The sequence below is a fragment of the Castor canadensis genome, chromosome 4 (assembly GCF_047511655.1).
Source record: "Castor canadensis chromosome 4, mCasCan1.hap1v2, whole genome shotgun sequence".
Lineage (NCBI taxonomy): Eukaryota > Metazoa > Chordata > Mammalia > Rodentia > Castoridae > Castor > Castor canadensis.
Genome location: NC_133389.1, coordinates 157016261 through 157030985, shown reverse-complemented (window position 1 = coordinate 157030985; position 14725 = coordinate 157016261). Strand labels below are relative to the sequence as shown.

General features: G+C 34.7%; 1 protein-coding gene across 4 annotated transcripts in view; it reads right to left on the bottom strand.

Annotated features, from left to right (window-relative positions):
* Positions 1-2873: 2873 nt before the first annotated feature.
* Creb1 (cAMP responsive element binding protein 1) overlaps positions 2874-14725 on the bottom strand; it is a 59770-nt gene continuing 47918 nt past the window's right edge. For all 4 annotated transcript variants that reach the window (XM_074071568.1, XM_020172234.2, XM_020172235.2 and 1 more), the window contains one exon: positions 2874-9005. In XM_074071568.1, the coding sequence (XP_073927669.1) occupies positions 8861-9005 (145 nt within the window). In that variant the 3' untranslated portion in view covers positions 2874-8860. The remainder of the gene's footprint in view (positions 9006-14725) is intronic.

The window sequence follows — 14725 nt, the reverse complement described above, 5'->3', positions numbered from 1 at the left end:
AATTTAGTTTCTTTGCAGAGAACAATTGTTTCTGCAGATTAGAAAACAATGTAACAGGTTACAATGGGTAGCCTACTTAATTCATAACTTTGTGTAAAACTGGTCTGCTATTTCTAATTTTTCTTAAAAAAAGAAAGAAAATCTCATAGATGGTAAAGTTTGACATAAAAAAATGCTTAAGGGTTTGGGGACAAAGGTCAGTGGCAGAGCACTTGTCTAGCACTGCAAATGCCTAGTTACAGTCCCCAGCACTGCAAAACACTTGATTAAGAAAAAGAAAAAGGGGGTGGGGTTTGGGGAATGCAGCTCAGTGGCAGAGAGCTGGCCCTGCATGCTCTCTGGGCTCAAATCACCAGCATCATAAAACCAAACAAAACAACTCCCCCCACCCCCCCAAAAAAATGTAGGTCACTTAAGGAAAAATCTTCAAGTATGAAGAAAACAATACTTGAGAAATAATTCCTATTTCTCAGCATTTACCCTGGAGATAGATGTACTAGTTGTATGTATAAACTTGTATCTAGTTACTATCTTGGTCAAGTTTATATCCATATTAACGGGAACAGTTTATAATCCACCCTGTGTTGTAAAAAAAAAAAACAATATAATTTGTATTTGAATTCAAACACCAGCATTGTCAAAAATAATTAAAAGACTAAATAAAGAGCAAAGCACTTGAACAGGTATTTTCCCAAAGCTATGCAGACGGCCAACAGAAACATGCTCCACATTTGTCAAGAGACTGCAACCCAAAAACCAGTGAGTTCACTTCACACTCATGAGAATGGCTATAATTAAACAATGGCAAAAGTGTGGGTGAGAATGTGGAGGAATCGGAACCTCCACAGCCGGAGTAATGGTGCGTGTACTGAGGGAAAGTTCAGTAGTTCCTCATAAAGTTAAGCAGAGTTGCCACAGAACAAAGCAACTCTACTCGCTGGTATATACTTCAAGAATTAAAATAGGGACTGAAATACTTGTACCCAAATGTGCACAGTAACAATGACTAAACAGTGGAAACGCAAATGTCCATCAACAGCTGTGTGGGTAAACTTATCTACACAGATTACTCTTCAGCTATTAAAAAGCCCAAAGTACCGATATATGCTACCATGTGTGCGAATCTCAAAAAATGTTAAATGAAAGAAGTCAGATACAAAAGTCTTGCACACGAGAGTTCATTTATTTAAAATATCTACAATCAGTTAATCGATAGAGAAAACAGACTGGTGGTTGCTAGGTAGGGGGAGGCAGTGGGGTTAAATGTTTTATTTTGGAGTGATGAAAATATTTGGGAACTGGATAGATGTGGTTACATAGCATTTGTGATTGCACAATCTTTTAACTGTTGACTTTAAAAATGTTATCATGTAGTCAGGCGCTGGTGGCTCACACCTGTAATCCTAACTACTCAGGAGACAGAGATCAGGAAGATCATGGTTCAGGGCCAGCCTGGGTAAATAGTTCATGAGACCCTGTGTCAAAAACAAACAAACAAAAAATCACAAAAAAGGGCTGGCTTAAATGGTACAGTGCCTGCCTAGCAAGCGTGAGTTCAAAACCCAGTACTACCACACATACTACCATGTGAATTTCACCTCAATCAAAAAGCAAAAATAGTATTCACACTCCTGGAAACTGCCCTTTTCTTTCACAAGATGTTAGGCCCTCATTTGACCAGTATTCTTAAGATGTGGAGCAATCAAAATGCAGTGAGCAAGATGGTGCTGATTAAAGTAGTTGCTTTCCTAGGTTTGCCCTAAGCAATTTAGTGGACAGTGGCCCGACTTGCAAGATGGAAAGCCAGCTGAAGGAACAGACTCAGAGGAGAAATTAGTTGGCACCTGTGTTTTGCAATCTGAGTGGAAGTAACCACTGAGTTGTGAATTCAGTGGGGAAAAAAAGGGCTATCATTGTATAAAGGCATTAGGATTTATTTTTGGATGTATGAGACTATTGAGGAAAGGGGCATTTCTGTCACTCCAGTGCCAAGAAATGTCAATGAATTTGTCAAATGACAGCAAAGATGTGAAGAGACAATTTGTAACTTGATTTTCCTGGAGGTTTAAGCACTTGAATGTGGCTGGCAAGTAGGATGACCTCAGGTTCTAACATACTCAGCATAACCCTGGTTTGTGCTTGTCCCCTTGAAACTGGTATCACCCTTTTACTCCTGAAAATGTGTTTATGCCATAAATTATCTGGCTACTCTTTGCACAAGGGGCAAAAAAATGAAATCCATGCAATTCTTTCAACAGTGACAGGTGTGCCAAGCTTAATAAATGTTATCTCAGCAATTAAAGAATACACAGTACTTAATAATAAATGTGACTGCTTATTTTCAGAAGTTCCAGATTATTTCAGATTAGTATAGCATCTTCATTATTCTTATGCCATAAGCAAAATTAACCACATCCTTTTTTCTTCTTCTTTTTTTTTTGGAGACAGTCTCCCTATGCAGCCCAATCTGGCCTTGAACTTTTCATCCTTCTGTCTCAGCCTCCGGAGTGCTGAGAAGACTGAAGTGTATGACCAGTCTCCAGCTTCCCTTCCATTTTATATGACACGAGAGACAGATGGTCATATGTCTCCACTGGTTATTTCAACAGGCAGGAACATCTTCAAATCCTCAAACAGGCACTGTTCAATCTTACTGAAAAAAAGAAATCTCATGCTAAAAATGTGGAGTTCAGTAAGATTAAGTAACTGAGGACACACTCTTGTTGCTTGAGTTACAATTTTCTATTGTTATGCAACACAAGCTATTCTCATTTAACAAAATCAATAAACCTAAGTTCAAGGAAACAAGACCTAACACTACTAGCAAGAAATAAAATATAAGGAGCTCCCAAACCCCAAAAAAGAGACTTACAGAGTTTTTAAAAGCATGTTTATGTGACTGCACATAAATGTTTGTGTAAAAACGGCATTATGACAGTTGATACCACAAAGATTACAGTAAGAAAAAGCACTTTATAACAATATTTCACAAATTCACAAGGATCACTTCAATATACAAAGCAATTGCTACCATTCTGAACACAAAGCAGCTAATATGTACATGGTGTTAATAAAATGCATTGTAACTCAGCACATTTTTTTCCTTTATACATAAAGCACAAAAAATTTTGGTAAAAAAATTGAAACAGGGATGTCTGTAGAATGTAGGGAATTTTACTAAAATGTATTTCCCTCATTGTAGTTATTTAGTATTCAACTCCAATAGAAACATCAGAGTTAAAAAATTGATACCCTGTTTTGTGCTAATAGTTTGGGGGAGGTAATCTTTATCCCAATCCTTAAGGAAAAAAAATAAAAAACCAAACACCTTTCTAGGAACTTCCCTGGTTATTTTACTTCTAAAAAGTTTCAAGTGACACATCTGGGTTAGAAATAATTCCTTTTGCTGGGGAAGGAGAGGATTACAAGTGATGTGTACAAATCAGCCAAGGACAATTTACATGAGAAACTGCTAACTAGCACTCTGTTTTGCCACTCCTAACAAATCTATACTCACAGAAAAATGTTGACAAATTATTTCCCACTTTTTAATATAAATAATTTTATTACATATACATTGGAGTGGCACCTGGATAAAAATACATCTATAAAGCATTTACCAATTTAATTTTAAAACATAAGAAAATAAAACCTCCCAACACAATGATAGATCATTTCACGTGGCCTTAGAATTAACATAGGATCATTATCTGCAAGGATTTTCTTCTTTAAACTCATATTGACTCTGACACCTCTGAGATGCCTCTCAGACAGAAGCTTAGAAATGCCACACCTCCATAAGCAGGTATTCAATAATGTCTAGAAAGTAGGTAAAATTTCAATTTTGACCCTTCTCAAAAGATACTTCCTGTAGATTATTTTCTTTCCTTTAACTTGCTGGTGAGACTAATTTAAAATGTTTTAAATTAAATGTTTTAAACATTTAAATGTTTTACCCAGCTGGGACCTGCACCCACAGTACCAGAATGCAGACAGATCAATATTTTCTCTCTGTGCTAAACAACTCTGCCTGTTTATAATGTCAACTTGCTTTACAGGCTTTGTTCTATTTTTTTTTCGTTTTTCTTTTTTTAAAAAATAAATTTCAAGCTAAAACACCTGAAATATATAATTCCTCCATTCAAATGTTATCTGGTCCCTCTTAAGTTTGTCTGCCCCCTGAGGACACATACAAAGGCTTAAGCTACATTCACGAATCAGTAAGAACGTATCATAAGCAGATGAGACAGATGGAGCTTCAGCACCCTGTTTGATTTGTTTGAAATTCTTCCACACTGACTCAACATCATGATATGTTCAACACCTCAAGGATTGATGCCTCTCTTGATTATTGATTCTAGAAAGTCAAGGAAACCAGTTCCGAATACGCACAGTGACTACGTAGTCAACTTTAAAAAAGTCAACATTACTAACATCTAAAGGAATCAAGATGTATGTGACCTACCAAACAAAAAGTTCTAGTTGTGCTTTGTACAACTGAGTGAACAAATCGATTCCATTAATTCTTCACAATTTACTTCCCCCTTAACTGAAACCGGTCAAATTCAGGCAGCATTTCTTTGATGTTAAAGCCAATTTAAAAGGAAAATAATTCAGTAAAAATGATTATTACATGTGATCTCCCATGATGACAATAGTTAATTGCTTCTAAAATCTTATTATTCTAGATTATTTTGGCATATTATAGATACCATCAGAATTGGGGTGAGGATAAAATTTCATTTACAACTGGAAATATTGTTCAGTTATTTTTTCTTCTATCTTTATCCATGATGAAAAAGCATGAGCCCATCTTTTAATTTAACTGGTATAATCAAATCTATTTTCCACATATTTTGCTTTTACAGCACTTTTAAGGCTAGCTTTTAGTTGCTAAGATATTTTAATCAATGAAAAGCTTCCATTAAAAAAGTCGTATGATCTGAAGAGAGGAGAAGAGACTAAAATATCAATTGATAATTAAATGAGGGAATTTTCTAAGTCACTAATACCCAAAGTGGGTCATGTTTAAAAGTGCAAGTTACACCAAACATTTACAAAGAATTACTGTAAATACAATCCAAATAAATATACAACTTTTGTATTAGGTCATGGGAAATAATATTCCAGAAATTTTCAGTTACAGAGTCCACAAAATAAAGTCTTTTGTAAGTCACTGAAAAGGCATGTAGCCACATTTCTAATATATTAGTCTTTTTAAATCCTGCAAAATGATGCAGCCTTTGGTAAACAGAGGCCAATTTATGTTAACAGCTGGCTGTGGCTGATCACAGAATTAAAAACTTACTAACTACAAAAAAGAAGACATCTAGATTCAAGTCACTTCGAGGAAGTAAAAGCATCCTGATTTATACAAACTTGTGTGTGTCTAAACCCTAAGCCTTTGTATGATTCCACGTCACCCCAAATAATCAAGAATAGGGAGTAGTCCTGAGAGACAGAGATAAACTTTTAGCCAGATGACTTCTGATGGGATAGCCTGTCTGAATGGTATTGTGCTTTCAGACACTAGCACTGCTGCTGACCTGCCATCAAAATGCATTTCCTGACAAAATTTCCGCTCAAACGAAAACACTAAAATTCCTCCCCCAGGGTGAGTTTTGAGAAGTCAGTGGTTCCTTTCAAATGCTATTTTCAAAATGTTCTTACCACTGTTGTAGCTGCCAGAGACAAAGCAGAAAAACCAAGTAGTTTTTTCTTTTTTTGGGGGGAAGGGAGGGAAGCTTTCAAGTAACTAGTAACATATTTAAAAGCATCAATCCAAAAAAAAACAAAAAAAACAAAAAAACTAGGAAGAAAAATTGAAGATAAAAATCAATCATGAGTGCTGGAGAAATGCAGTCATAGAAACTACCAGAAGGGATGCAATAGAACACACAAAAATGTAAGTTTCATCTGACCTCAGTATACTATAATACTCAGCATTCCTGACTTATAAGCTCTCAGAGCTTTAGATTATATACTATGTATGTATATATGTACACATATATTACACAAATGCCATTTCCCCAATTCCCTCTCCACCCACCCCTGGTATCTAAACAGAGCACCTATGACAATATTATGGTTGCCAATATGGTACTTGAGTTTAAAAAGAATGAACTTAAAATTGTATCTCACCTCATTGTTTTAATTATGTGAACACATTGAAGCTAGCCCTTTCTAAACCACTTTTCAGTTAAACACTATCAAAGCTTGAAAACTCATTAGCAGTAATATATCAAAAATAAACCCCTCCCCACTTCATTTTTATTAGAGTTAATCTGTCCTATAGATAAAAGTGCCACATGGCCCTATATTTGCAAAGTGAGCAATACCAAATTGCTATTTTCTAGGCAAATCAATAGCGTATGTACAGATTCCTATGATGACATACTCATTCCCTTTTGGCCAATATGAAGAGAAAAACATTTATTTCTGATAATGTGGCCACGTAAGTTCTTGGCTACAAGATTTAAAAAAAAAAAAAAATCACATCATTTTCTTAGTAAAGATTCTCCAAGCTACAACCTTCAAACCACTTTTTTAGTCTAATTCTCGTATTAAAAAAAAAAAGCCTGCACATAAGATGCTTGATTTCAATCTGTATTAACTGAAATCTTCACATCTAAGTGTCTAAAGCAGATTTAGCAACATAATACATTTCTCAGCTTACTATTAAGTAACTGATTTCAAACCAGTGCAATCATCCTTAAGGTATAAAGGACCAGGTCTTCATAACTTATAAATCCACCCAGCTAACAGAAATGTGATTGCCTTGATTCATCAGGGAGTAAGAGGACCACCAACTTCCTAAGTAAGAAGAAAGCCTCAACTTTTGAAAAAAAAAAGCTTTAGAAATTACAAATTGCTATACTCCAGGTAATTTTCATGTACTATTATAAATAGTATGACATTTAAAATGTTCAATCTGACATTTTGACTCACTGTGAAATGACTCCAGCTTGTGAACAGATTTTACTTGGTTTCTACACAACCAAATTTAGAAAATGACATAGCTATCCTGGTATACAAACAGTTTTTATGCTATCATTTCCCCATTTGCTCAGCAGGACAAACATCAAACTTTACAGTCATTTGAAAGCCTTCTTGAGAATCTGGTGAACTGTCCAAATATAAAGACTACATCATTCAATTGTCAGAATGATGTTCCTTCATAAACTCTGTTCATCCTTGAAAAAAGACAACGGTCTGTTACAAACAAAAATACATTTACAAATATTAATTAAAACTCTTTACTTTTAAAAATGGCCCCAATAACATGCACTTATGTCTGCATGTTTTGTTACATTACAACTTTAAATAACCCATGACTAAATATAAAACATTTTCTAAGTTTAACTTTTAAAAAATGTATTTCCTTTTGAAATGAGAAATTATAATCTAACGTTATGTCAGTTTTCAATTTCAAAACTCCACCTTGGTCTCATTTTTCTTTTAAAGGATAACTTTTACATGTATCAGGCTTAGTGAATAAAATGAGTAATTAATAATTAAAAATATCATTGGACACAATGTATGATAAACATAAACACAGACTATTATAGTCAGCAATTAAACTAGGTAGCTTCTTCATAAATGACAAAGGCTTTGATAGCATTTTGGAAAGGTTTAACTACCCTTTTTAGGAGAAAACAAAAGTGTTTTGCAAGAATGACAATCCAAGTATTGCAGTATAGTAGACATTCAAATGTCTGCAGAAATTACTTTCCTTGTGCATATCTAACACAGTACTTTCTAGAACCACATCCTTATAAATTCTTTCATTTAAAAAATTTGCTAGAGATTCTCTGGTTAAATTACGTTAACATGGAAAAGATTTAAAATTTGGTATTTTTCTATAACAAATGTTTTGCTTTATTTAATATCTTAAAGGCTTTCCTATTGGTGGCACACTATAAGTGCAAAGGGCAACAGTAAATTAGAAGTATCTTTTAAGTAAATGAGTGACAATATAAATATCTTTGAAGGCAAGGACAAAAACTTTTATTTAAAAACCTTGTTATATAACTCAAGGGGCTGGTTCCCTAGTCAGTATCTTTTTACTAAGATTTAGTAATAACTAAAATAAGCTTTGTACTTTTACTTACTACAGTTTAATTTAAATTCAAATGCCATGCTTTTTCATTCAGTTGGTTACTTCTTTTAATGTATTCAAAAATGATGAACACATACAGAACTGAATTAAGAAGCAACAACTGCCCTATGGAGAGCTGTGGTTAATACAGAAGGTTTTTAGTACCAAAGAAAAGAACAGACATAGAAAGTTCTCCAAATTCATTCCTAATTTCTTCAACATCATACTAAAATTATATTTTACAGGGTGTGTCTTTTAATAATTTTACATAATCCACAATGAAAATGTGAAAACATGTCAATTTGGCAATCAACACTTCTTCATTGCACCTTACTTACTTTATGCATGCGGCCCACACATTACTTCAGCTCAAGAGGCTGGGGTAATTCTGTCCCTAAGGCAATCAAGGAGGTCAGCACAAACCTTGAAATCATTTAAAAAAGATTTCATTTTCCTCATTTTCCCCCAACAATTTACAAGTAAACAAATGATTACTTCTTGAGGAGGGTGGGAGTTGGAAAGCAGAAGTCTCTTCATGATTCCTGGTGCTGAAAGTTTCTTGAGGGGAGAAGTGGAGGCAGGTGTTGGACATTCACAGTTTAATGCAAAAGCACAAATGAATGAAATTCTGTAGTTGCTTTCAGGCAGTTTTGCGCATAGAAAAAAAGAAATGTTTAGAAAATAAAATGTTTATTTTGTCTTTCTGGTTGTGTCCAATCCAGTCCATTTTCTACCATAACAGGTGAAAATTTAAATCCCAAATTAATCTGATTTGTGGCAGTAAAGGTCTTTAAGTGCTTTTAGCTCCTCAATCAGTGTCTTGTTTTGGTTTTCAAGCACTGCCACTCTGTTTTCTAAACATTTCACATATTCTTTCTTCTTTCTACGACATTCTCGTGCTGCTTCCCTACAAATATAAAAGGACAGGAAAGATTATGCAAATGACTGTTGTTTCCCTTATTTTGATTTTTTGGTAAAGAAACAGCTCAAAGGAACAAACGTTTTAGTAAATATGAGGCATTTAAATAATGACTCTGAAACTGACTTACATCAGTTTAATTTTAATATATCATAGAAGGCTGACCCAAAAATAAGCATGGAAACGGCATAAACAAATCAGAGTTAAATGATCACTTACGAGTTCATTATAGAGTTCAAGTTTTGTTATACCTACAAAACTTGAAATTCTATATCAGTAACAAATATTACATATATAAAAATATTAAAGCTAAATTTCAGTGGGAAAAACATTCCTTAAATAGAGAAATCTTATAATTCATCATTTTAGAGCATTTAAGAAAATGTAACATATCAGAGCAGTCTCTTCAATAAATGCTCTTGGAAAAAGTGGTTATTTACATGTAGAATAATGAAATTGCTCCCCTTACCTTATACCACATACAAAAATTAACTCCAAATGGATCAAATGCCTAAACTTAAGACCTAAAACTTCTAAAAGAAAATAGGGGTTGGTCGCTGTTGGGTTACGCCTGTAATCCTAGTTAGTTGGAAGGCAGAGATCAGGAGGACTGTTCAAAGCCAGCCCTGGGAATAGTTCGTGAGATTGTATCTTGAAAATACCTAACACAAAAGAGGGCTGGAGGAGTGGCTCAAGTGGTAGAGCGCCTGTCTAGCAAGTGTGATGCCCTGAGTTCAAAACTCTGGTACTGGAAGAAAAAAAAAAGAAAAAGGGAAAAACTTTCTGAAGTTGAATTTGGCAGTGATTTCTTAGATATGACACTGAAAGCATAAGCAACCAAAACAGATACATGCCACTATATCAAACTAAAAAACTTCTGTACATCTAAGGACACAGTATATAATGAAAAGGCAATTTTCAGAATGAGAGAAAATGTTCACAAATCATTTGAGGGGTTAATATCAGAAAATATAACGAACTATAACTTGACAACAAAATATTCACATTAAAAAAGGGGCATATAAGTTGTTTAGACATTTCTCTGATGGAGATATACAAATGACTAACAAACATATAGAAAGATGCTCAACATCACTAATTATTAGGGAAATGAAAATCAAAGTCATAAGACAAAACCCCACAATCATAAAGGATGGCTATTATAAAAAACTATCACTGTAAACAGAAAATACTGACAAGGATGTGAAGAAACTAGAACACTTTTGAACTGTTACTGGGAATGGAAAATGGTATGACTACTATGGAAAATGGAATGGGGTATTTCTCAAAAAATTACTAATAGAATTAGCCATATAATCCATCAATCTCACTTCTTACTACATACTCAAAAGAACTGGTAACAAAATCTCAAAGAGATATATCTGTACTCCACAATTCATAGAAGCATTATTCCTAACAGTTAAGAGGTAGAAGCAACCCGTGTCCACTGATGGATGGATAAGGAAAATGTGACATATATCTATTATCTATCTACATATATGTAAAATGGAATATTCAATATTAAAAGGAAATCCTGATATATGCCATAATATGGATGAATCTTGAAGACAATAACTGAAATAAGCTAGTCACAAAAATATAAAAACTGTACATTTCCACTTTAAACTCACAGAAGAAACAAGACTAGAATGATGGCTGCCAGGGACTGGGGTAGGTGAAAATGGGGATATGTTTATATCCCCATGTTTAATGGATACAGGGTTTCAGTTTTGCAAGATGAAAATATTCTGGCGATCTGTTGTACCATGATGTGAATATACTTAATAAACACCACTGACCTATATACTTAAAAATGGTTAGGACTAAATTGTATGATATGTTGATTAAAAATAAATATAAAAATCTAACAGACTAAAAACAATAAAAATTATTCTTTAGCAAGCTGAAAACTATAAGCTAATAAACTTCTTTAGCTCTATGTGATCAAAAGCCACATCTTATTTTTTATATCCTTAGGTACTTGCACAGGGAATAGTATAAGGTAGGTACTTATTCAGTGATTGTAAGAGTTGAAAGCAAAAAGATTCTAAGCCTGTAAAACATGAATAATAGCAATTTATAATCAATCACTTATAACAGGGGCAGGTATAATACAGCAGTTAAAAGCATCTTCAGTCCCAGATTCCTGGGTATAAGTGGTTCTATCCCTCATCAAACATGTAAAGCAGATGCGAATTACTTAACCTTGGTTTCCTGACTATAAAAAAAGAGATGAGAATGTTATCCATCTCAAAAGGTTTATGAGGAATAAATTAATTATTATATGTGAAGCACATCAAGTAGTATCTATTACAAACGTTAGCTGTTAGCTATTACTATTTCTACTTAACACAAATGATAATCTGTTAATGGTAGTATTAATTTCATTAATGTTTCCTTTTTCATATAGCCTATTAATTCAAAAGAGCATCTGCTTCTAATTCAAGCTGATTTTTTGTGAAAAAGTCAAACGTAAAACTACATGTAACATGTTATTCATAATGGGAGTTATAGACTGTATATAATCCATTGCATCACTTTATCAGTGGAGAAAATTTTTTTGGAAATGGGTTAAAAATGACCTAATATTTCGCTGAATGGTAACGAAGGTAGTAAATCAAGAGGTGCTTTGGGGTCAAGAGGAAAATGGTGATCTAAAAGGGAGGACAGTGGGAATGATTCAGAGATCAATTTAGATGTTCTGTATTTGGTGGATTCTAACAATGGTGAGGACATGTAGGATGTCTGTGTTTTTACAAAAGTCTAAATTCAGCCAAGGTTGACCAATTTTGTTTCTTTTCTTTTTCCTCTTCATTACCTGAGAGCTTATGGTCCACAGTAGGTTTCCCCATGTGAATATACTGTAACTACATGTTAGCTTCCAAAGTTAAATTAATGTGATGCTATAGGTTAGTCCTTCCCAACTTTGTACCATCACAGCCATATACTACATTATAGGTACCTCAGACATTGCATGACCACTTGGATCTTTTCAATGTACTGTGAACTGAGGACAATCTTCAAAGAGGAATTCCATACAGCATGTCTTAAACAATATTGAATATATTTCAAGTAACACTGTCTTGTAGAATGATGCTCAACTTAGTCACAGTTTAAAATAAACTGGGACATAAATTTGATATATGATATACTATCAAGAGTTCTAAACTGAGTCCGAGTTCAGATCTTAGCACTGACAAGGGTAGTTTCTAGCAGGTCCCTTCCACTTTTCTTTAAAAAGGGGAAAAAAAAAAAAAAGAGAACTCTTCTTAAACCAGAGTATAGGTTAGCTTTGCATTAAGATACATGCAAAGTCAGGGAATAAATGTGGTATGTCATTCTAAAGCCATCAATTTTAACCAATAAGGTGACATTTTAATATCAAATCAAACACCACAGAATAGAGTATAAAACTCAAATGAATCTCTACATTTTAAAGAAATCTCTAACTTGGAAATTGCATCTGAAAGCTTCTCAAAAATTTATCTAAATATCTTTAAAAACAAAGGAGAATAAAAGGACCCAGCCCAGGGACTAGACTGGTAACTCTGTGCAAAGATTAAAGTGACTTCTGATGTCTATTCCAGTTTTAAAAAAAAAAAAGGAAGACTTTATTTTTGGCAGTACTGAGGTGTTTGAACTCAAGGACTAGCAATTGCTAGTGCGTTACTGCTTGAGTCACACTCCCAGCCAAAAATAAGAGGATTTTATGATTCCAAACATTTATGTAAACAGATGACCTATAAGTTCCAAAATTGATTTACATAGTTTTAGAAAAAAGGTTTTTGTTTTGAACTCAGGGCTTTATGCATAAAAACAGGCATTCTCCTTCTTGAGCCCCACACTTCCAGTCCAATTTGCTCTGGTTATGTTGGAGATGGGGTCTTGTGAACTATTTACCTGGCCCTGGCTGTGAACTGCGATCCTTCCAGTATCAGCCTCCCAAGTAGCTATTGGTGCTTGGCTCTTAGTTCTTTTGTATTTGTTTCACCATCCACCTCCTATGTTTACTAAAATAATTCTTTCCCTCTATAATATTATTTTACTTATTCCTTCCTTTTTCAGCATCTTTAATCCTTCTGTTTTCTTGGTTTTGTCTTCAAATTTGTACAGTTTTGGCCAGGTGGGTGGTGGATGCATGTAATCCCAGTATTTGGGAGGCTGAGCCAAGAGGCTTGAGAGTTCAAGGTAGCCTGGACTACCAGTTTGTGCTACATGGTGAGACTCTGTCTCACCAAGAAACAAACTTACACAGGTCTTTTCAGTCTTCATCTATCTGTATTACATCAATTAAAAAAATATGTGCACTGGTTCTGGCTTCTGTCCCAGAATGTACACAACTAAAATGTTAGTTCTCTACATCCTACTCACGTTACCTTTGTTATCACAAAGGTAAAGAGGACAACCAAAATCTAAGGAGACAATGCCTCAGGAAGGGAGGGCACAAAAACACATGCTCATCTGAAATAGAGGCACTGGTACGATGGTAAAAAAGAATTTTTTTTTTTACCATTTCGTCTAATATAGGTGAAAATTTGATGAAGGCCAGAGTATAAGCTAGTGAGTCAGGGTGCAACTAGTAACTGTGTGCTTTTTCTCCAGGAACTCCATCAGCCACTCAGAAAAGACTGCAAAGAATCCTAGTATCCACTGTGACATAGACACTTCCTTGATAGGAAGTAACAGCAGTTGAGGGGGAAGCACAAGAAACTGTCCATTATAGAAGTTTTTTTTTTTTTTTTTTTATGAGACAGGGTTGGATATTCCTGCCTCTGCCTCCTAAATGTCGGGATTACAGGCAAGCACTAGCCTGCCTACTTGCACAAAAGTCTTAAAATCCCTGAAGCGAAGGGCAACACTGCTGGCCTTAGAACACTGGTGAGCACTCACTATAGCAGGGGGAAATGTGAGTAGCCCTATTTGTTAAGGACAGGCAAGAGAAGACACACAAATCCAAGACTAAGGAAGTACAGTGTATGCCTATGATTGAGCCTTAATCTGAACAGATTCTTCTCTATCCATGGAAAAATTAACTCCAAATAGCAAGTAAAAACAGAGACGGATAGACCCCATGTAAGGCACAGTACAGATACTGCTCTGGAAACTACTACTCACTCTAGAAACAACCTAGTTTTCCAGGCATATGAAGCCAGTGGTACAATAACGGCAACTAACAGAACAGCCCAACTCCTTCTCTAGATTGTGGCAAACTTTGTTGTTTCTCATAGTCTAATATCCTATGCAGTTTGGCTAACTTTCAACTCCAGTGTCCAGTTCTGCCCTAGAATCTTCTCTGCTACAAATACTACAAAGCACTTGAGTAAGCAAGAGAATTCATACTCCACACTCCCAATAAACAGCAATCATCAGAACTAGACCCAGGTATGATACAGACGTTAAGATTAACTATGACCAACATGATAAAGGCTCTAACAAAAAAGGCAGGTGACATGTACAACCAGATGAATCATTTCGGCAGTGAGATGGAAACTAAAGAAAGAATGCTTTTGACCTATCATAATACAGTTTGATACAGATGAAGAATGAGTGAACCTAAAGACAAGACAACAGAAATTAACCAAATTGAAAAATAAAGAGGAAAAAAAATAAGGGGAAAAGAACATAAAAAGAGCAGTGGGATAGTCTCTAACGTGTAACAGAATCTCAGAAGAGAGAGAAAACAGGGCAGAAAAATAAGAAAATGTAAC